The sequence below is a fragment of the Oncorhynchus clarkii genome, chromosome 24 (assembly GCF_045791955.1).
Source record: "Oncorhynchus clarkii lewisi isolate Uvic-CL-2024 chromosome 24, UVic_Ocla_1.0, whole genome shotgun sequence".
Taxonomy (NCBI): Eukaryota; Metazoa; Chordata; class Actinopteri; order Salmoniformes; family Salmonidae; genus Oncorhynchus; species Oncorhynchus clarkii.
In genome coordinates this window covers 42,071,188-42,093,588 of record NC_092170.1, presented here as the reverse complement: position 1 = coordinate 42,093,588, position 22,401 = coordinate 42,071,188, and the positions used below count along the sequence as shown (strand labels likewise).

Here is a 22,401-nt window from a genome sequence, read left to right as displayed (position 1 = left end):
TCCTTATATAGTGCACTACTTTAGACCAGAGCCCTATTCCCTATATAGCGCACCACTTTAGACCAGAGCCCTATAGAACCCTATTCCCTATATAGTGCACTGCTTTAGACAGGGCCCTATTCCCTATATAGTGCACTGCTTTAGACAGGGCCCTATTCCCTATATAGTGCACTGCTTTAGACAGGGCCCTATTCCCTATATAGTGCACTACTTTCGACCAGAACCTTATGGGCCCCAAATAGGGAAAAAGGTGCCATTTGTAACTCGTATAAAGCTCTCTGTCTGAGTGGTGAGACACACTGTCTGTAACTATCTGCTGATCTTGTAGTCTAGCTCTGTAGTGTCTGACCCCCTGAGTCCGGGGGACAGTTCTCCCTGCGTAGCCAGATGTCCTCACCTTCCTCCCTAGCCCCCTGGTCATCCACACTCATCCCAGATAGGCCACACTGATTCCCCAGGTGGGAAAGTCTCATCCCTGGGGTGGTGGTCCCCATGGCTCCCTGGGGCTGGGGGTGTTTAGGGCCTCTATCTTGGCCTTCCTCTCCCAGGGACAGGGCCCCGATAGGCCCATCTAGGTCTGTGTTGGACAGTGATTCAGTGGAGGGTCCTCTGACAGACAGGCAGAAATCATCATCACCACTAAGGATCTCTGTTTCTTTAACGTCTCCTCTTCCTTTCACCTCCTTCTCCTGCTGCGCCTCCTGCTGCGCCTCGTAGTGCTCCAGGTCAATCTGCTCCTCCACCCAGCGGTCTGTATCCCCTGCCTGCACCTCCCCCCATTCCTTTCCCTGTCCTTCCCTTTGTCCCTGTCCATCAGGCTCTTCGGAAGACAGTGGAGACAGAGGGGACTCCTGGTCCGGCTCGCCGTCGAAGACGATGTCTGTGTCGATAGTGAAACGGTTCCTCACCAGTTTCCTCCGACCCAGGGTCCTCGCCGGGTCTGACTCTGCAGAGGGAAGAGAAACAGACATCAAGGTTTCAGTGGGATGAATGGATTAGATAACAACGTCAATAGATGACATATAAAATATACACCGCGTAAGCTAGCTGTTAACGGTTACCTGCTTTAAATCACACTGACACAAGCACACAGACGACCCACGTCCAATCACATAATCCACAATCCCATCCCACCCCCTCCCACACGCCTCTTCCCTCCCGACAGCACCTACCTGCTCTGTTCATGGCAGGTCTGGCTCCCTTCAGGGCACAGAGGCGTTTGCCTCCGAAGGGGACGTACTGCTGGTTGGGAGGTAGAGACTCTGTCTTCATCAGCTGACGTCGTTGTTTATCTCTTAAGATGGAGTGGACTGTCTTCAGGAAGTCCTGCTTACTGTCCACAGAACTGGACGAAAGAGAGATTTGAAAAGATTTGGCATGGGGTTCCCAGATCCTCAAAAAGTTATACAGCTGCACCATCGAGAGCATCCAGACGGGTTGCATCACCGCCTGGTACGGCAACTGCTCGGTAAGACGCTACAGAGGGTAGTGCATACGGCCCAGTACATCACTGGAGCAGGGATTCCTGCCATACAGGATCTATATACCAGGCGGTGTCAGAGGAACCTAAAGTCATATACTGTTCTCTCTGTTACTGCATGGCAAGCGGTACCAGAGCACCAAGTCTAGGTCCAAAGGGATCCTTAACAGATTCTAACTCCAAGCCATAAGACTGATGAACAATTAATTAAATGGCCACCCAGACTATTTACATTGACCCCCTTTGTTTTTACACTGCTGCTACTCACTGTTTATTATCTATGTATAATTACCTCGACTAACCTGTATCCCCACACATTGACTCGGTACCGGTACCCCCTGTATATAGCCTCATTACTAACCTGTACCCCTGTATATAGTCTCATTACTAACCTGTACCCCCTGTATATAGCCTCATTACTAACCTGTACCCCTGTATATAGTCTCATTACTAACCTGTACCCCCTGTATATAGTCTCATTACTAACCTGTACCCCTGTATATAGTCTCATTACTAACCGGTGCCCCCTGTATATAGTCTCATTACTAACCGGTGCCCCCTGTATATAGTCTCATTACTAACCTGTACCCCTGTATATAGTCTCATTACTAACCGGTGCCCCCTGTATATAGTCTCATTACTAACCGGTGCCCCCTGTATATAGTCTCATTACTAACCGGTGCCCCCTGTATATAGTCTCATTACTAACCTGTACCCCTGTATATAGCCTCATTACTAACCTGTACCCCCTGTATATAGTCTCATTACTAACCTGTACCCCCTGTATATAGTCTCATTACTAACCTGTACCCCCTGTATATAGTCTCATTACTAACCTGTACCCCTGTACATAGTCTCATTACAAACCTGTACCCCTGTATATAGTCTCATTACTAACCTGTACCCCTGTATATATTCTCATTACTAACCTGTACCCCTGTATATAGTCTCATTACTAACCTGTACCCCCCCTGTATATAGTCTCATTACTAACCTGTACCCCCCCTGTATATAGTCTCATTACTAACCTGTACCCCCCCTGTATATAGTCTCATTACTAACCTGTACCCCCTGTATATAGTCTCATTACTAACCTGTGCCCCTGTATATAGTCTCATTACTAACCTGTACCCCTGTATAGTCATTACTAACCTGTATCCCCACACATTGACTCGGTACCGGTATCCCCTGTATATAGTCTCATTACTGACCTGTACCCCTGTATATAGTCTCATTACTAACCTGTACCCCTGTATATAGTCTCATTACTAACCTGTACCCCTGTATATAGTCTCATTACTAACCTGTACCCCTGTATATAGTCTCATTACTAACCTGTTCCCCCCCTGTATATAGCCTCATTACTAACCTGTACCCCTGTATATAGCCTCATTACTAACCTGTACCCCTGTATATAGCCTCATTACTAACCTGTACCCCTGAATATAGTCTCATTACTAACCTGTACCCCCCCTGTATATAGTCTCATTACTAACCTGTACCCTTGTATATAGCCTCATTACTAACCTGTACCCCTGTATATAGTCTCATTACTAACCTGTATCCCCACACATTGACTCGGTACCGGTACCCCCTGTATATAGCCTCCACATGGACTCTGTACCGGTACCCCCTGTATATAGCCTCCACATTGACTCGGTACCGGTACCCCCTGTATATAGCCTCCACATTGACTCGGTACCGGTACCCCCTGTATATAGCCTCCACATTGACTCGGTACCGGTACCCCCTGTATATAGCCTCCACATTGACTCTGTACTGGTACCCCCTGTATATAGCCTCCACATTGACTCGGTACCGGTACCCCCTGTTTATAGCCTCCACATTGACTCGGTACCGGTACCCCCTGTATATAGCCTCCACATTGACTCGGTACCGGTACCCCCTGTATATAGCCTCCACATTGACTCGGTACCGGTACCCCCTGTATATAGCCTCATTACTAACTTGTACCCCCACACACTGACTCGGTACCGGTACCCCCTGTATATAGCCTCCACATTGACTCGGTACCGGTACCCCCTGTATATAGCCTCATTACTAACCTGTACCCCCACACACTGACTCGGTACCGGTACCCCCAGTATATAGCCTCATTACTAACCTGTACCCCCACACACTGACTCGGTACCGGTACCCCCTGTATATAGTCTCGTTATTGGCTCGGTACCGGTACCCCCTGTATATAGTCTCGTTATTGGCTCGGTACCGGTATCCCCTGTATATAGTCTCATTACTGACCTGTACCCCTGTATATAGTCTCATTACTAACCTGTACCCCTGTATATAGTCTCATTACTAACCTGTACCCCCACACACTGACTCGGTACCGGTACCCCCTGTATATAGCCTCATTACTAACCTGTACTCATGTATATAGTCTCATTACTAACCTGTACTCCTGTATATAGTCTCATTACTAACCTGTACCCCTGTATATAGTCTCATTACTAACCTGTACCCCCACACACTGACTCGGTACCGGTACCCCCTGTATATAGTCTCGTTATTGGCTCGGTACCGGTACCCCCTGTATATAGTCTCGTTATTGGCTCGGTACCGGTACCCCCTGTATATAGTCTCGTTATTGGCTCGGTACCGGTACCCCCTGTATATAGTCTCGTTATTGGCTCGGTACCGGTATCCCCTGTATATAGTCTCGTTATTGGCTCGGTACCGGTACCCCCTGTATATAGTCTCATTACTGACCTGTACCCCTGTATATAGTCTCATTACTAACCTGTACCCCTGTATATAGTCTCATTACTAACCTGTACCCCTGTATATAGTCTCATTACTAACCTGTACCCCTGTATATAGTCTCATTACTAACCTGTACCCCTGTATATAGTCTCATTACTAACCTGTACCCCTGTATATAGTCTCGTTATTGGCTCGGTACCGGTACCCCCTGTATATAGCCTCGTTATTGTGATTTTATTGTGTTACTTTTTATTACATTTTTTTACTTTATTTCTTGAACTGCACTGTTGGTTAAGGGCTTGTAAGTAAACATTTCACGGTAAGGACTACACCTGTTGTACTCGGGCCATGTGACAAATAAAATGGTATTTGATTGGTTTAATTTGTTGGATAATTAAAAAACATTCTCAGGTGGTTAAGACATACAGTTCAAGTCAGAAGTTTACAACCACTTAGGTTGGAGTCATTAAAACTCGTTTTTCAAACACTTCACAAATTTCTTGTTAACAAACTATAGTTTTGGCAAGTCGGTTAGGACATCTACTTTGTGCATGACACAAGTCCAACAATTGTTTACAGACAGATTATTTCACTTATAATTCACAGTATCACAATTCCAGTGGGTCAGAAGTTTACATACACTAAGTTGACTGTGCCTTTAAACAGCTTGGAATATTCCAGAAAATTATGTCATGGCTTTAGAAGCTTCTGATAGGTTAATTGACACCATTTTAGTCAATTGAAAGTGGAATGTATTTCAAGGCCTACCTTCAAACTCAGTGCCTCTTTGCTTGACATCCTGGGAAAATCAAAAGAATTCAGCCAAGACTTCAGAAAAATAATTGTAGACCTCCACAAGTCTAGTTCATCCTTGGGAGCAATGTTCAAACGCCTGAAGGTACTACGTTCATCTGTACAAACAATAGTACGCATGTATAAACACCATGGGACCACGCAGCCGTCATACCGCTCAGGAAGGAGACGTGTTCTGTCTCCTAGAGATGAACGTACTTTGGTGCGAAAAGTGCAAATCATTCCCAGAACAACAGCAAAGTACCTTGTGAAGATACTGGAGGAAACAGGTACAAAGGTATCTATATCCACAGTAAAACGAGTCCTATATCGACATAACCTGAAAGGCCGCTCAAGAAGCCACTGCTCCAAAACCGCCATAAAAAAAAGAGGAATGGGCCAAAATTCACCCAACTTGTTGTGGGAAGCTTGTGGAAGGCTCCCTGAAACATTTGACCCAAGTTAAGCAATTTAAAGGCAATGCTACCAAATACTAATTGAGTGTATGTAAACTTCTGACCCACTGGGAATGTGATGAAAGAAATAAAAGCTGAAATAAATCACTCTACTATTATTCTGACATTTCACATTCTTAAAATAAAGTGGTGATCCTAACTGACCTAAAACAGGGATTTTTTTAAAAACGAGGATGTCAGGAATTGTGAAAAACTGAGTTTAAATGTATTTGGCTAAGGTATATGTAAACTTCTGACTTCAACTGTATATAGTTCAACAGCCACAGCATTAATCAGCATCAAGGAGCTTCCCCTCTTAGTGCTTTGGGCATCTGGAAAGGCACTATATTAATGAATGAATGAATTAAATATGAAAAAAATACATTTAAACGATTAAAAGATATTGAGGGTGGTTCCAAAGTAAATCAGTGACTTAATGCCAATGTTGTCTTCAGAGGACTGATAAACATTCTATCAGTTGGGTCAGGAGGCTCACCTGCAGCACAAGTGGAATGTCCTCTCCGGCCGTCCTTCTGACTCGGACTTGACGTGGACGATCTCACACACGGCAGAACCCTCTCCGTCTGCAATGGCGCGCACACATGTTATAACCTCACATACAGAACAACTCATTTGTAGTCACTGACTATCTTTCTCTCACTCCATCATGTCTATTCAGACAGAGAAGAACATTACAATGAACATCATGTCTATTCAGACAGAGAACATTACAAAGAACATCATGTCTATTCAGACAGAGAAGAACATCATGTCTATTCAGACAGAAAATAACATTACAAAGAACATCTTGTCTATTCAGACAGAAAATAACATTACGAAGAACATCATGTCTATTCAGACAGAAAATAACATTACAAAGAACATCTTGTCTATTCAGACAGAAAATAACATTACAAAGAACATCTTGTCTATTCAGACAGAAAATAACATTACGAAGAACATCATGTCTATTCAGAAAGAGAAGAACATTACAAAGAACATCATGTCTATTCAGACAGAGAAGAACATTACAAAGAACATCATGTCTATTCAGACAGAGAAGAACATTACAAAGAACATCATGTCTATTCAGAAAGAGAAGAACATTACAAAGAACATCATGTCTATTCAGAAAGAGAAGAACATTACAAAGAACATCATGTCTATTCAGACAGAGAAGAACATTACAAAGAACATCATGTCTATTCAGAAAGAGAAGAACATTACAAAGAACATCATGTCTATTCAGAAAGAGAAGAACATTACAAAGAACATCAAGTCTATTCAGACAGAGAAGAACATTACGAAGAACATCAAGTCTATTCAGACAGAGAAGAACATTACGAAGAACATCAAGTCTATTCAGACAGAGAAGAACATTACGAAGAACATCAAGTCTATTCAGACAGAAAATAACATTACAAAGTCAATACAGGAATGGTTGAGTCTTTAGTGTGTCACTCAAGCCTCTGCCAAATGACTCAAATAATGCATTAATAAACTGTAAATGTACTTCAGGATTAACAGCATGGCTGAGTGTACTGTACCTTGGTTACTGAGGGCTCTCTATTAAACTGTACCTTGGTTACTGAGGGCTCTCTATTAAACTGTACCTTGGTTACTGAGGGCTCTATATTAAACTGTACCTTGGTTACTGAGGGCTCTCTATTAAACTGTACCTTGGTTACTGAGGGCTCTCTATTAAACTGTACCTTGGTTACTGAGGGCTCTCTATTAAACTGTACCTTGGTTACTGAGGGCTCTCTATTAAACTGTACCTTGGTTACTGAGGGCTCTCTATTAAACTGTACCTTGGTTACTGAGGGCTCTCTATTAAACTGTACCTTGGTTACTGAGGGCTCTCTATTAAACTGTACCTTGGTTACTGAGGGCTCTCTATTAAACTGTACCTTGGTTACTGAGGGCTCTCTATTAAACTGTACCTTGGTTACTGAGGGCTCTCTATTAAACTGTACCTTGGTTACTGAGGGCTCTATATTAAACTGTACCTTGGTTACTGAGGGCTCTCTATTACTGTACCTTGGTTACTGAGGGCTCTCTATTAAACTGTACCTTGGTTACTGAGGGCTCTCTATTAAACTGTACCTTGGTTACTGAGGGCTCTCTATTAAACTGTACCTTGGTTACTGAGGGCTCTCTATTACTGTACCTTGGTTACTGAGGGCTCTCTATTAAACTGTACCTTGGTTACTGAGGGCTCTCTATTAAACTGTACCTTGGTTACTGAGGGCTCTCTATTAAACTGTACCTTGGTTACTGAGGGCTCTCTATTAAACTGTACCTTGGTTACTGAGGGCTCTCTATTAAACTGTACCTTGGTTACTGAGGGCTCTCTATTAAACTGTACCTTGGTTACTGAGGGCTCTATATTAAACTGTACCTTGGTTACTGAGGGCTCTCTATTAAACTGTACCTTGGTTACTGAGGGCTCTCTATTAAACTGTACCTTGGTTACTGAGGGCTCTCTATTAAACTGTACCTTGGTTACTGAGGGCTCTCTATTAAACTGTACCTTGGTTACTGAGGGCTCTCTATTAAACTGTACCTTGGTTACTGAGGGCTCTATATTAAACTGTACCTTGGTTACTGAGGGCTCTCTATTAAACTGTACCTTGGTTACTGAGGGCTCTCTATTAAACTGTACCTTGGTTATAGAGGGCTCTCTATTAAACTGTACCTTGGTTACTGAGGGCTCTCTATTAAACTGTACCTTGGTTACTGAGGGCTCTCTATTAAACTGTACCTTGGTTACTGAGGGCTCTCTATTACTGTACCTTGGTTACTGAGGGCTCTCTATTAAACTGTACCTTGGTTACTGAGGGCTCTCTATTAAACTGTACCTTGGTTACTGAGGGCTCTCTATTAAACTGTACCTTGGTTACTGAGGGCTCTCTATTACTGTACCTTGGTTACTGAGGGCTCTCTATTAAACTGTACCTTGGTTACTGAGGGCTCTATATTAAACTGTACCTTGGTTACTGAGGGCTCTCTATTAAACTGTACCTTGGTTACTGAGGGCTCTCTATTAAACTGTACCTTGGTTACTGAGGGCTCTCTATTAAACTGTACCTTGGTTACTGAGGGCTCTCTATTAAACTGTACCTTGGTTACTGAGGGCTCTCTATTAAACTGTACCTTGGTTACTGAGGGCTCTATATTAAACTGTACCTTGGTTACTGAGGGCTCTCTATTAAACTGTACCTTGGTTACTGAGGGCTCTCTATTAAACTGTACAGTACCTTGGTTATTGAGACCTCTATATTAAACTGTACCTTGGTTATTGAGACCTCTATATTGAACTGTACCTTGGTTATAGAGGGCTCTATATTGAACTGTACCTTAGTTATTGAGGGCTCTATATTGAACTGTACAGTACCTTGGTTATAGAGGGCTCTATATTCAACTGTACCTTGGTTATAGAGGGCTCTATATTGAACTGTACCTTGGTTATTGAGGGCTCGGACTTGGAGCGCGTCTGTGGAGATCATGTGACGGAAGCGGAATGGGTCCTTGTCTTCAGACGAGACTGACGACACTCGATGGGAGCCACCCTGAGAGACACAGACAGCCCTTAGATACGCCCCCCAGACAGACAGATACGCCCCCCAGACAGACAGACAGATGCTCGATGGGAGCCAACCTGAGAGACACAGACATTCCTTAGATACGCCCCCCAGACAGACAGATACGCACCCCCCCAACAGACAGATACACACCTCCCCCTACAGACAGATACGCACCCCCCCCAACAGACAGATACGCACCCCCCCAACAGACAGATACGCACCCCCCCAACAGACAGATACGCACCCCCCCAACAGACAGATACGCACCCCCCCAACAGACAGATACGCACCCCCCCCAACAGACAGATACGCACCCCCCCAACAGACAGATACGCACCCCAACAGATCCATAAATGATTGCCAAAGCATCTATATAGTATATATATATATATATATACTATATATATATACATCTATATATTATGAAGACGTTATGAACGCTCTATAAAGCCTTTCTAAGTTAATAAGTTACTGGGATGTGACCATTTTAGTTCATTTAAGGCAGGTTAGTTTAGATGGCTGTGTGATATTCCTTTTACAATACATCAACTGGTACCAGTGACCCACTGGACTAGTTATGGAAGGTACCACTGACCCACTGGACTAGTTATGGAAGGTAACACTGACCCACTGGACTAGTTATGGAAGGTACCACTGACCCAGTGGACTAGGTATGGAATGTACCACTGACCCAGTGGACTAGGTATGGAAGGTACCACTGACCCAGTGGACTAGGTATGGAAGGTACCAGTGGACTAGGTATGGAAGGTACCAGTGGACTAGTTATGAAAGGTACCACTGACCCAGTGGCCTAGTTATGGAAGGTACCACTGGACTAGTTATGGAAGGTACCACTGACCCACTGGACTAGTTATGGAAGGTACCACTGGACTAGGTATGGAAGGTACCACTGACCCAGTGGACTAGGTATGGAAGGTAACACTGACCCAGTGGACTAGGTATGGAAGGTACCACTGGACTAGGTATGGAAGGTACCACTGACCCAGTGGACTAGGTATGGAAGGTACCACTGACCCAGTGGACTAGGTATGGAAGGTACCACTGACCCAGTGGACTAGGTATGGAAGGTACCACTGGACTAGGTATGGAAGATACCACTGACCCAGTGGACTAGGTATGGAAGGTAACACTGACCCAGTGGACTAGGTATGGAAGGTACCAGTGGACTAGGTATGGAAGGTACCACTGGACTAGTTATGGAAGGTACCACTGACCCAGTGGACTAGTTGTGGAAGGTACCACTGACCCAGTGGACTAGGTATGGAAGGTACCACTGACCTAGTGGACTAGGTATGGAAGGTACCACTGACCCAGTGGACTAGGTATGGAAGGTACCACTGGACTAGGTATGGAAGGTACCACTGACCCACTGGACTAGGTATGGAAGGTAACACTGGACTAGGTATGGAAGGTACCAGTGGACTAGTTATGGAAGGTACCACTGGACTAGTTATGGAAGGTACCACTGGACTAGTTATGGAAGGTACCACTGACCCAGTGGACTAGGTATGGAAGGTACCACTGACCCAGTGGACTAGTTATGGAAGGTACCACTGACCCAGTGGACTAGGTGTGGAAAGTAACACTGACCCAGTGGACTAGGTATGGAAGGTAACACTGACCCAGTGGACTAGGTATGGAAGGTAACACTGACCCAGTGGACTAGGTATGGAAGGTAACACTGACCCAGTGGACTAGGTATGGAAGGTAACACTGACCCACTGGACTAGGTATGGAAGGTACCACTGACCCACTGGACTAGGTATGGAAGGTAACACTGGACTAGGTATGGAAGGTAACACTGGACTAGGTATGGAAGGTAACACTGGACTAGGTATGGAAGGTACAACTGACCCACTGGACTAGGTATGGAAGGTAACACTGGACTAGGTATGGAAGGTACAACTGACCCAGTGGACTAGGTATGGAAGGTACCACTGACCCACTGGACTAGGTATGGAAGGTACCACTGACCCAGTGGACTAGGTATGGAAGGTACCACTGACCCAGTGGCCTAGGTATGGAAGGTACCACTGACCCACTGGACTAGTTATGGAAGGTACCACTGACCCACTGGACTAGGTATGGAAGGTAACACTGGACTAGGTATGGAAAGTACCACTGACCCAGTGGACTAGGTATGGAAGGTACCACTGACCCAGTGGACTAGGTATGGAAGGTAACACTGGACTAGGTATGGAAGGTAACACTGGACTAGGTATGGAAGGTAACACTGGACTAGGTATGGAAGGTGACACTGACCCAGTGGACTAGCTATGGAAGGTAACATTGACTAGGTATGGAAGGTAACACTGGACTAGGTATGGAAGGTAACACTGGACTAGTGGACTAGGTATGGAAGGTAACACTGACCCAGTGGACTAGTTATGGAAGGTAACAGTGGACTAGTTATGGAAGGTAACACTGACCCAGTGGACTAGTTATGGAAGGTAACAGTGGCCTAGGTATGGAAGGTACCACTGACCCACTGGACTAGGTATGGAAGGTACCACTGACCCACTGGACTAGGTATAGAAGGTAACACTGACCCAGTGGACTAGTTATGGAAGGTAACAGTGGCCTAGGTATGGAAGGTACCACTGACCCACTGGACTAGGTATGGAAGGTACCACTGACCCAGTGGCCTAGGTATGGAAGTGATGCTTCAACAAAGCCAAATAAATTAGAACCACTTGATGGGAATGGAATATCACGGTTAGGATTCAGAGAAACTATGGTTGAAAGGTTTGGTTGTGTTTTAAGAGACGGAACTTACAATTTTCTTCTTCTGCTTGGATCCATCCTTACACACAAACACCGCGGCTGTTCTGAAGACTGAACCACGAAGAGGGCGATGGAAGGGGTAGCACAAAGATTTCAGTGTCTATGTAATACGTTTCAAATACATGAAATAAGCTACCATAATACAGTATTATGTTAATTGGAGTGATCAGGCTTGCACACAGTCCCAAATTGGCTGTGGTCAAAAGTAGTGCACTATAACGGCAATAGGGGACACAGTCTATGTCATTAGACAGAGTGGTACATGTGTCCCCTTATGTAACAGACAGCCATCTTAAGAGTGATCTAGAGAAGGTTCTAAGTAGCCTTGTTCCTGTTCTAGAACTAGAACCCCATTAGCTACATGGTTCTGAGAGCTACATGGTTCTGAGAGCTACATGGTTCTGAGAAGGCCACACTAGGTGTTCTCCTTAACGTACTGAATGCAGCCAGTTGGGGTTCTTTCTTCCATTTGCCCAGGGAGGAGGGAGGGTTGATCCAGGCTACGCTGGTGTGGAGCAGCAAGTCACCCATCGACAGATCAGCAACCTACAACACACAACACAACCATGTTACACCCATGTTACAACACAGCCATGTTACAACACAACCATGTTACACCCATGTTACAACACAACCATATTACAACCATGTTACAACACAGCCATGTTACACCCATGTTACACCCATGTTACAACACAACCATGTTACACCCATGTTACAACACAACCATGTTACACCCATGTTACAACACAACCATGTTACACCCATGTTACAACACAGCCATGTTACACCCATGTTACAACACAGCCATGTTACACCCATGCTACAACACAGCCATGTTACACCCATGTTACAACACAACCATGTTACACCCATGTTACAACACAGCCATGTTACACCCATGTTACACCCATGTTACAACACAGCCATGTTACACCCATGTTACAACACAGCCATGTTACACCCATGTTACAACACAGCCATGTTACACCCATGTTACAACACAGCCATGTTACAACCATGTTACAACACAACCATGTTACAACACACCCATGTTACAACCATGTTACAACACACCCATGTTACAACTATGTTACAACACACCCATGTTACAACACACCCATGTTACAACACACCCATGTTACAACACAACCATGTTACAACTATGTTACAACACACCCATGTTACATTAACAACACAGCCATGTTACAACTATGTTACAACACACCCATGTTACAACACACCCATGTTACAACACATCCATGTTACAACACATCCATGTTACAACACACCCATGTTACAACACACCCATGTTACACCCATGTTACAACACACCAATGTTACAGCAATCCAATCCCTCAACATACTCTGGGAAATTCTCCAACGACCTATTCCCTATTTAGTGCACTACTTTAGACCAGCGCTATGGCACCCTATTCCCTATTTAGTGCACTACTTTAGACCAGAGCTATGGCACCCTATTCCCTATTTAGTGCACTACTTTAGACCAGAGCTATGGCACCCTATTCCCTATTTAGTGCACTACTTTAGACCAGAGCTATGGCACCCTATTCCCTATTTAGTGCACTACTTTAGACCAGAGCTATGGCCCTTTTCAAAATAAGTAGTGTGTAGCAAATAGGGTGTAATTTGAACTACACCGCCACTGATACCACAAACACACCTGGAGAACCTGAGGAGACTTCCAACAACAACGCACCTCTTTCTGGATACCACAGAACATGAGGAGACTTCCAACAACAACGCGCCTCTGTCTGGATACCACAGAACATGAGGAGACTTCCAACAACACTGTACCTGTCTGGATACCACAGAACATGAGGAGACTCCCAACAACACTGTACCTCTGTCTCGATACCACAGAACATGAGGAGACTCCCAACAACACTGCACCTCTGTCTGGATACCACAGAACATGAGGAGACTTCCAACAACAACGCGCCTCTGTCTGGATACCACAGAACATGAGGAGACTTCCAACAACACTGCACCTCTGTCTGGATACCACAGAACATGAGGAGACTTCCAACAACACTGTACCTGTCTGGATACCACAGAACATGAGGAGACTCCCAACAACACTGTACCTGTCTGGATACCACAGAACATGAGGAGACTTCCAACAACACTGCACCTCTGTCTGGATACCACAGAACATGAGGAGACTCCCAACAACAACGCACCTCTGTCTGGATACCACAGAACATGAGGAGACTCCCAACAACACTGTACCTCTGTCTCGATACCACAGAACATGAGGAGACTCACAACAACACTGTACCTGTCTGGATACCACAGAACATGAGGAGACTCCCAACAACACTGTACCTCTGTCTGGATACCACAGAACATGAGGAGACTCCCAACAACACTGTACCTGTCTGGATACCACAGAACGTGAGGAGACTCCCAACAACACTGTACCTGTCTGGATACCACAGAACGTGAGGAGACTCCCAACAACACTGTACCTGTCTGGATACCACAGAACGTGAGGAGACTCCCAACAACAACGCACCTCTTTCTTGTCTCCACTCTGCTCCGCTATGAGCTGGTCAAACACCAACCCAAACTCCTCGTGGATCTTCTGCATCTCATTGATGTGACTGGCCACCTTGTTCATGGCCTTCATAGCAACTGGACAGGAAGGAGAGAGAAGAAGAGAGGAACACTATTATACTAAACCTAACCCTTCTGCATCCCATTGATAAAATAATAATATTTGTAAAAAAAATATATATTTGATTGTCACATATGTCACACACCCCCCTCCCTCCCTCCCTCCCTCCCTCCCTCCTCCTACAGCTCTCTCAGTAGTAGTGGGTACTATAGGACACACCCCTCCCTCACTCCCTCCCTCCTCCTACAGCTCTCTCAGTAGTAGTGGGTACTATAGGACACACCCCTCCCTCACTCCCTCCCTCCTCCTACAGCTCTCTCAGTAGTAGTGGGTACTATAGGACACCCCCCCCCCCTCCCTCCTACAGCTCTCTCAGTAGTAGTGGGTACTATAGGACACACCCCTCCCTCCCTCCCTCCTTCCTCCTACAGCTCTCTCAGTAGTAGTGGGTACTATAGGACACACCCCTCCCTCCCTCAATCCTCCTTACCGTTCAGGTGATAGTGTTCTTCACTGTCAGGGTCAGTCAGTGAGTACAGCTCTCTCAGTAGTAGTAGGTACTATAGGACACCCCCCTCCCTCCCTCCCTCCCTTCCTCCTTACCATTCAGGTGATAGTGTTCTTCACTGTCAGGGTCCGTCAGTGAGTACAGCTCTCTCAGTAGCAGTGGGTACTTCAGAACTCTCTGGATGGGTTTGATCAGGTAGGACTCCAGGGTTGAGGAGTGTTGCTGTTTCGGGTTCCTCTCTTCCAGAAACGCCTTGAAGTCTGCATCGGTCTTAGCTAGATGCAATGAGAGGAGGGGGGGGGGTGTTTTACACACGTAACCTCCAAACGTTTCAGAAGAGCTGGACAATGAAATAAGATCCAACATAAAGAAGCCCCCAGACTGTCTGCTGGTACCATATTGTTATGTGATCTGTTAATAAAGGCCATACAAGAACAGCACTTTCTCTTCTGTCTTAGCTGGAAGCAGAGGAGAGTTTGATATACAGCCAAATATTTATGTCTTAGCTGGAAGCAGAGGAGAGTTTGATATACAGACAAATGTTTCTGTCTTAGCTGGAAGCAGAGGAAAGAGGAGAGTTTAATATACAGCCAAATATTTCTGTCTTAGCTGGAAGCAGAGGAGAGTTTAATATACAGCCAAATATTTATGTCTTAGCTGGAAGCAGAGGAGAGTTTGATATACAGACAAATGTTTCTGTCTTAGCTGGAAGCAGAGGAGAGTTTGATATGCAGCCAAATATTTCTGTCTTAGCTGGAAGCAGAGGAGAGTTTAATATACAGCCAAATATTTCTGTCTTAGCTGGAAGCAGAGGAGAGTTTAATATACAGCCAAATATTTCTGTCTTAGCTGGAAGCAGAGGAGAGTTTAATATACAGCCAACTATTTCTGTCTTAGCTGGAAGCAGAGGAGAGTTTAATATACAGCCAAATATTTCTGTCTTAGCTGGAAGCAGAGGAGAGTTTGATATACAGCCAAATATTTCTGTCTTAGCTGGAAGCAGAGGAGAGTTTGATATACAGCCAAATATTTCTGTCTTAGCTGGAAGCAGAGGAGAGTTTAATATACAGCCAAATATTTCTGTCTTAGCTGGAAGCAGAGGAGAGTTTGATATACAGCCAAATATTTCTGTCTTAGCTGGAAGCAGAGGAGAGTTTGATATACAGCCAAATATTTCTGTCTTAGCTGGAAGCAGAGGAGAGTTTGATATACAGCCAAATATTTCTGTCTTAGCTGGAAGCAGAGGAGAGTTTAATATACAGCCAAATATTTCTGTCTTAGCTGGAAGCAGAGGAGAGTTTGATATACAGCCAAATATTTCTGTCTTAGCTGGAAGCAGAGGAGAGTTTGATATACAGCCAAATATTTCTGTCTTAGCTGGAAGCAGAGGAGAGTTTAATATACAGCCAACTATTTCTGTCTTAGCTGGAAGCAGAGGAGAGTTTAATATACAGCCAACTATTTCTGTCTTAGCTGGAAGCAGAGGAGAGTTTAATATACAGCCAAATATTTCTGTCTTAGCTGGAAGCAGAGGAGAGTTTGATATACAGCCAAATATTTCTGTCTTAGCTGGAAGCAGAGGAGAGTTTGATATACAGCCAAATATTTCTGTCTTAGCTGGAAGCAGAGGAGAGTTTGATATACAGCCAAATATTTCTGTCTTAGCTGGAAGCAGAGGAGAGTTTAATATACAGCCAAATATTTCTGTCTTAGCTGGAAGCAGAGGAGAGTTTGATATACAGCCAAATATTTCTGTCTTAGCTGGAAGCAGAGGAGAGTTTGATATACAGCCAAATATTTCTGTCTTAGCTGGAAGCAGAGGAGAGTTTAATATACAGCCAAATATTTCTGTCTTAGCTGGAAGCAGAGGAGAGTTTGATATACAGCCAAATATTTCTGTCTTAGCTGGAAGCAGAGGAGAGTTTGATATACAGCCAAATATTTCTGTCTTAGCTGGAAGCAGAGAAGAGTTTAATATACAGCCAAATATTTCTGTCTTAGCTGGAAGCAGAGGAGAGTTTAATATACAGCCAAATATTTCTGTCTTAGCTGGAAGCAGAGGAGAGTTTGATATACAGCCAAATATTTCTGTCTTAGCTGGAAGCAGAGGAGAGTTTAATATACAGCCAACTATTTCTGTCTTAGCTGGAAGCAGAGGAGAGTTTAATATACAGCCAAATATTTCTGTCTTAGCTGGAAGCAGAGGAGAGTTTGATATACAGCCAAATATTTCTGTCTTAGCTGGAAGCAGAGGAGAGTTTGATATACAGCCAAATATTTCTGTCTTAGCTGGAAGCAGAGGAGAGTTTAATATACAGCCAAATATTTCTGTCTTAGCTGGAAGCAGAGGAGAGTTTGATATACAGCCAAATATTTCTGTCTTAGCTGGAAGCAGAGGAGAGTTTGATATACAGCCAAATATTTCTGTCTTAGCTGGAAGCAGAGAAGAGTTTAATATACAGCCAAATATTTCTGTCTTAGCTGGAAGCAGAGGAGAGTTTAATATACAGCCAAATATTTCTGTCTTAGCTGGAAGCAGAGGAGAGTTTGATATACAGCCAAATATTTCTGTCTTAGCTGGAAGCAGAGGAGAGTTTAATATACAGCCAACTATTTCTGTCTTAGCTGGAAGCAGAGGAGAGTTTAATATACAGCCAAATATTTCTGTCTTAGCTGGAAGCAGAGGAGAGTTTGATATACAGCCAAATATTTCTGTCTTAGCTGGAAGCAGAGGAGAGTTTGATATACAGCCAAATATTTCTGTCTTAGCTGGAAGCAGAGGAGAGTTTAATATACAGCCAAATATTTCTGTCTTAGCTGGAAGCAGAGGAGAGTTTGATATACAGCCAAATATTTCTGTCTTAGCTGGAAGCAGAGGAGAGTTTAATATACAGCCAAATATTTCTGTCTTAGCTGGAAGCAGAGGAGAGTTTAATATACAGCCAACTATTTATGTCTTAGCTGGAAGCAGAGGAGAGTTTAATATACAGCCAAATATTTCTGTCTTAGCTGGAAGCAGAGGAGAGTTTGATATACAGCCAAATATTTCTGTCTTAGCTGGAAGCAGAGGAGAGTTTAATATACAGCCAAATATTTCTGTCTTAGCTGGAAGCAGAGGAGAGTTTGATATACAGCCAAATATTTCTGTCTTAGCTGGAAGCAGAGGAGAGTTTAATATACAGCCAAATGTTTCTGTCTTAGCTGGAAGCAGAGGAGAGTTTAATATACAGCCAAATATTTATGTCTTAGCTGGAAGCAGAGGAGAGTTTGATATACAGACAAATGTTTCTGTCTTAGCTGGAAGCAGAGGAGAGTTTGATATGCAGCCAAATGTTTCTGTCTTAGCTGGAAGCAGAGGAAAGAGGAGAGTTTAATATACAGCCAAATGTTTCTGTCTTAGCTGGGAGCAGAGGAAAGAGGAGAGTTTAATATACAGCCAAATATTTCTGTCTTAGCTGGAAGCAGAGGAAAGGAGAGTTTAATACGCAACCAACACATTCTGTTGTAGCTATGAAGAGGTCATTCAACACTGTCCTACGAAACACATTCTGTTGTAGCTATGAAGAGGTCATTCAACACTGTCCTAAGAAACACATTCTGTTGTAGCTATGAAGAGGTCATTCAACACTGTGGATGGTGTATCAATACACCCAGTCACTACAAAGATACAGGTGTCCTTCCTAACTCAGTTGCCGGAGAAGAAGGAAACCGCTCAGGGATTTCAACATGAGGCCAATGGTGTCTTTAAAACAGTTACGGAGTTTGATGACTGTGATAGGAGAAGACTGAGGATTGATCAACAACATTGTAGTTACTCCATAATGCTAACCTAAATGCCAGAATGAAAAGAAGGAAGCCTGTACAGAATTAATATATTCCAACAAGGAATTAAAGTAATACTGCAAAACATGTGGCAGAGCAATTCACTTTCTGTCCTGAATACAAATGTTATGTTTAGGGGCAAATCCAATACATTACTGAGTACCACTCTCCATGTTTATATGCATAGTGGTGGCTGCATCATGTTATGGGTTATGCTTGTAATCGTTAAGGACTGGGGAGTTTTTCAGGATAAAAAAATAAACCGAATGGAGCTAAGGACAGGCAACATCCTAGAGGGAAAACCTGGTTCAGTCTGCTTTTCCACCAGACACTGGGAGATGAATTCACCTTTCAGCAGGACAATAACCTAAAACACAAGGCCAAATCTACACTGGAGTTGCTTACCAAGAAGACAGTGAATGTTCCTGAGTGGCCGAGTTACAGTTTTGACTTAAAATCGATTTGCAAATCTATGGCAAGACTTGAAAATGATTTGTCTAGCAATAATAATAACAACAGGAAAATAATGCACAATCCAGGTGTTCAAAGCACTTAGATACTTAGATACCAGGAAGACAGACAGCTGTAAATCGCTGTCAAAAGGTTTTCTAACATGCGTTGACTCAAGGGTGTGAATACCAATGTAAATTAGATATATTTTTTCTATACTCCGTTTTGCACACACATTGTTAAAAACATGATTTCACTGTCATTATGGAGTATTGTGTGTCGATGAGTGAGAGAGAAACATCTATTTAATCCATTTTGAATTCAGGCTGTAACAACAAAAATGTGGGATGAGTCGAAGGGGGTATGAATACTTTTCTGAAGTCACCAGGGCCCATAGGGAATGGTCAAAAGTAGGGCACTACGTAGGGAATATTTTTTTTAATTTACCTTTATTTAACTAGACAAGTCAGTTAAGAACAAATTCTTATTTTCAATGACGGCCTAGGAACAGTGGGTTAACTGCCTGTTCAGGGGCAGAACGACAGATTTGTACCTTGTCAGCTCAGGGATTTGAACTTGCAACCTTCCGGTTACGAGTCCAACACATGCTGGCATGTGGGACATGAGCCCATCTCTCTGTAGTGCAGGGTGGGTCAGTGGAAACACCAGAGGTGCCAGGAAGGAAATAGTTCAGGTTCGAACTGTCATATACACACCCTTTACGAGCAGCTAGGACACACACACACACACACACACGAAAAGACACACACACACACAAAAACACACACCAACTGTGTTTAACTCACCCTTTACGAGCACCTTGGGGACTTTGGTGTGGCTGGCGCAGAACGCACTGTAGATCTTAAACCGGTCTGCATAGTACAGGAAGGAACCTCCTAGAGAGAAGAGGATTTTCTGACAAGGAGAGGAGAGAGTCGTGGTTAGACAATGTGTTTTGGTAGTGGAGGACAGTTAAAATGGAGAGGAGAGAGTCGTGGTTAGACAATGTGTTTTGGTAGTCGGAGGACAGTTAAAATGGAGAGGAGAGAGTCGTGGTTACACAATGTGTTTTGGTAGTGGAGGACAGTTAAAATGGAGAGGAGAGAGTCGTGGTTACACAATGTGTTTTGGTAGCGGACAGTTAAAATGGAGAGGAGAGAGTCGTGGTTACACAATGTGTTTTGGTAGTCGGAGGACAGTTAAAATGGAGAGGAGAGAGTCGTGGTTACACAATGTGTTTTGGTAGTGGAGGACAGTTAAAATGGAGAGGAGAGAGTCGTGGTTACACAATGTGTTTTGGTAGTCGGAGGACAGTTAAAATGGAGAGGAGAGAGTCGTGGTTACACAATGTGTTTTGGTAGTGGAGGACAGTTAAAATGGAGAGGAGAGAGTCGTGGTTACACAATGTGTTTTGGTAGTCGGAGGACAGTTAAAATGGAGAGGAGAGAGTCGTGGTTACACAATGTGTTTTGGTAGTCGGAGGACAGTTAAAATGGAGAGGAGAGAGTCGTGGTTACACAATGTGTTTTGGTAGTCGGAGGACAGTTAAAATGGAGAGGAGAGAGTCGTGGTTACACAATGTGTTTTGGTAGTGGAGGACAGTTAAAATGGAGAGGAGAGAGTCGTGGTTACACAATGTGTTTTGGTAGTGGAGGACAGTTAAAATGGTAGATGTAGGTTTGACAGTCAGTTTATAGATTTCTGTCCTCAAACCAGGCAGGCTGTTATTTTGTAATCTAGGCAGGCTGTTATTTTGTAATCTATGCAGGCTGTTATTTTGTAGTTCTAGGCAGGCTGTTATTTTGTAATCTAGGCAGGCTGTTATTTTGTAATCTAGGCAGGCTGTTATTTTGTAGTTCTAGACAGGCTGTTATTTTGTAGTTCTAGGCAGGCTGTTATTTTGTAGTTCTAGACAGGCTGTTATTTTGTAGTTCTAGACAGGCTGTTATTTTGTAGTTCTAGGCAGGCTGTTATTTTGTAATCTAGGCAGGCTGTTATTTTGTAATCTAGGCAGGCTGTTATTTTGTAATCTAGACAGGCTGTTATTTTGTAGTTCTAGACAGGCTGTTATTTTGTAATCTAGGCAGGCTGTTATTTTGTAATCTATGCAGGCTGTTATTTTGTAATCTAGACAGGCTGTTATTTTGTAGTTCCAGGCAGGCTGTTATTTTGTTCCAGGCAGGCTGTTATTTTGTAGTTCTAGGCAGGCTGTTATTTTGTAATCTAGGCAGGCTGTTATTTTGTAGTTCTAGGCAGGCTGTTATTTTGTAATCTAGACAGGCTGTTATTTTGTAATCTAGGCAGGCTGTTATTTTGTAATCTAGGCAGGCTGTTATTTTGTAATCTAGGCAGGCTGTTATTTTGTAATCTAGACAGGCTGTTATTTTGTAATCTAGGCAGGCTGTTATTTTGTAATCTAGACAGGCTGTTATTGTGTAATCTAGACAGGCTGTTATTTTGTTCCAGGCAGGCTGTTATTTTGTAGTTCTAGGCAGGCTGTTATTTTGTAATCTAGACAGGCTGTTATTTTGTAATCTAAGCAGGCTGTTATTTTGTAGTTCTAGGCAGGCTGTTATTTTGTAGTTCTAGGCAGGCTGTTATTTTGTAATCTAGGCAGGCTGTTATTTTGTAATCTAGGCAGGCTGTTATTTTGTAATCTAGGCAGGCTGTTATTTTGTAATCTAGGCAGGCTGTTATTTTGTAATCTAGGCAGGCTGTTATTTTGTAATCTAGGCAGGCTGTTATTTTGTAATCTAGACAGGCTGTTATTTTGTAGTTCTAGACAGGCTGTTATTTTGTAATCTAGACAGGCTGTTATTTTGTAATCTAGGCAGGCTGTTATTTTGTAATCTAGGCAGGCTGTTATTTTGTAATCTAGACAGGCTGTTATTTTGTAATCTAGGCAGGCTGTTATTTTGTAATCTAGACAGGCTGTTATTTTGTAGTTCTAGACAGGCTGTTATTTTGTAATCTAGGCAGGCTGTTATTTTGTAATCTAGACAGGCTGTTATTTTGTAATCTAGGCAGGCTGTTATTTTGTAATCTAGACAGGCTGTTATTTTGTAATCTAGACAGGCTGTTATTTTGTAGTTCTAGACAGGCTGTTATTTTGTAATCTAGGCAGGCTGTTATTTTGT

The 22,401-nt window shown here is 43.5% G+C and overlaps 1 protein-coding gene across 1 annotated transcript in view; it reads right to left on the bottom strand.

Moving 5' to 3' along the window:
- Positions 1-258: 258 nt before the first annotated feature.
- The window catches only part of LOC139383016 (rho guanine nucleotide exchange factor TIAM1-like), an 83,922-nt gene continuing 61,779 nt past the window's right edge, over positions 259-22,401 (bottom strand). Inside the window, exons 20-28 of the mRNA XM_071127309.1 lie at positions 20,071-20,179; positions 15,088-15,267; positions 14,383-14,501; positions 12,281-12,389; positions 11,836-11,894; positions 8,915-9,023; positions 5,948-6,035; positions 1,173-1,345; positions 259-946 (exon numbers count right to left, since the gene is read on the bottom strand). Coding sequence (XP_070983410.1) covers positions 330-946; positions 1,173-1,345; positions 5,948-6,035; positions 8,915-9,023; positions 11,836-11,894; positions 12,281-12,389; positions 14,383-14,501; positions 15,088-15,267; positions 20,071-20,179 — 1,563 coding nt within the window. The 3' untranslated portion in view covers positions 259-329. The remainder of the gene's footprint in view (positions 947-1,172; positions 1,346-5,947; positions 6,036-8,914; positions 9,024-11,835; positions 11,895-12,280; positions 12,390-14,382; positions 14,502-15,087; positions 15,268-20,070; positions 20,180-22,401) is intronic.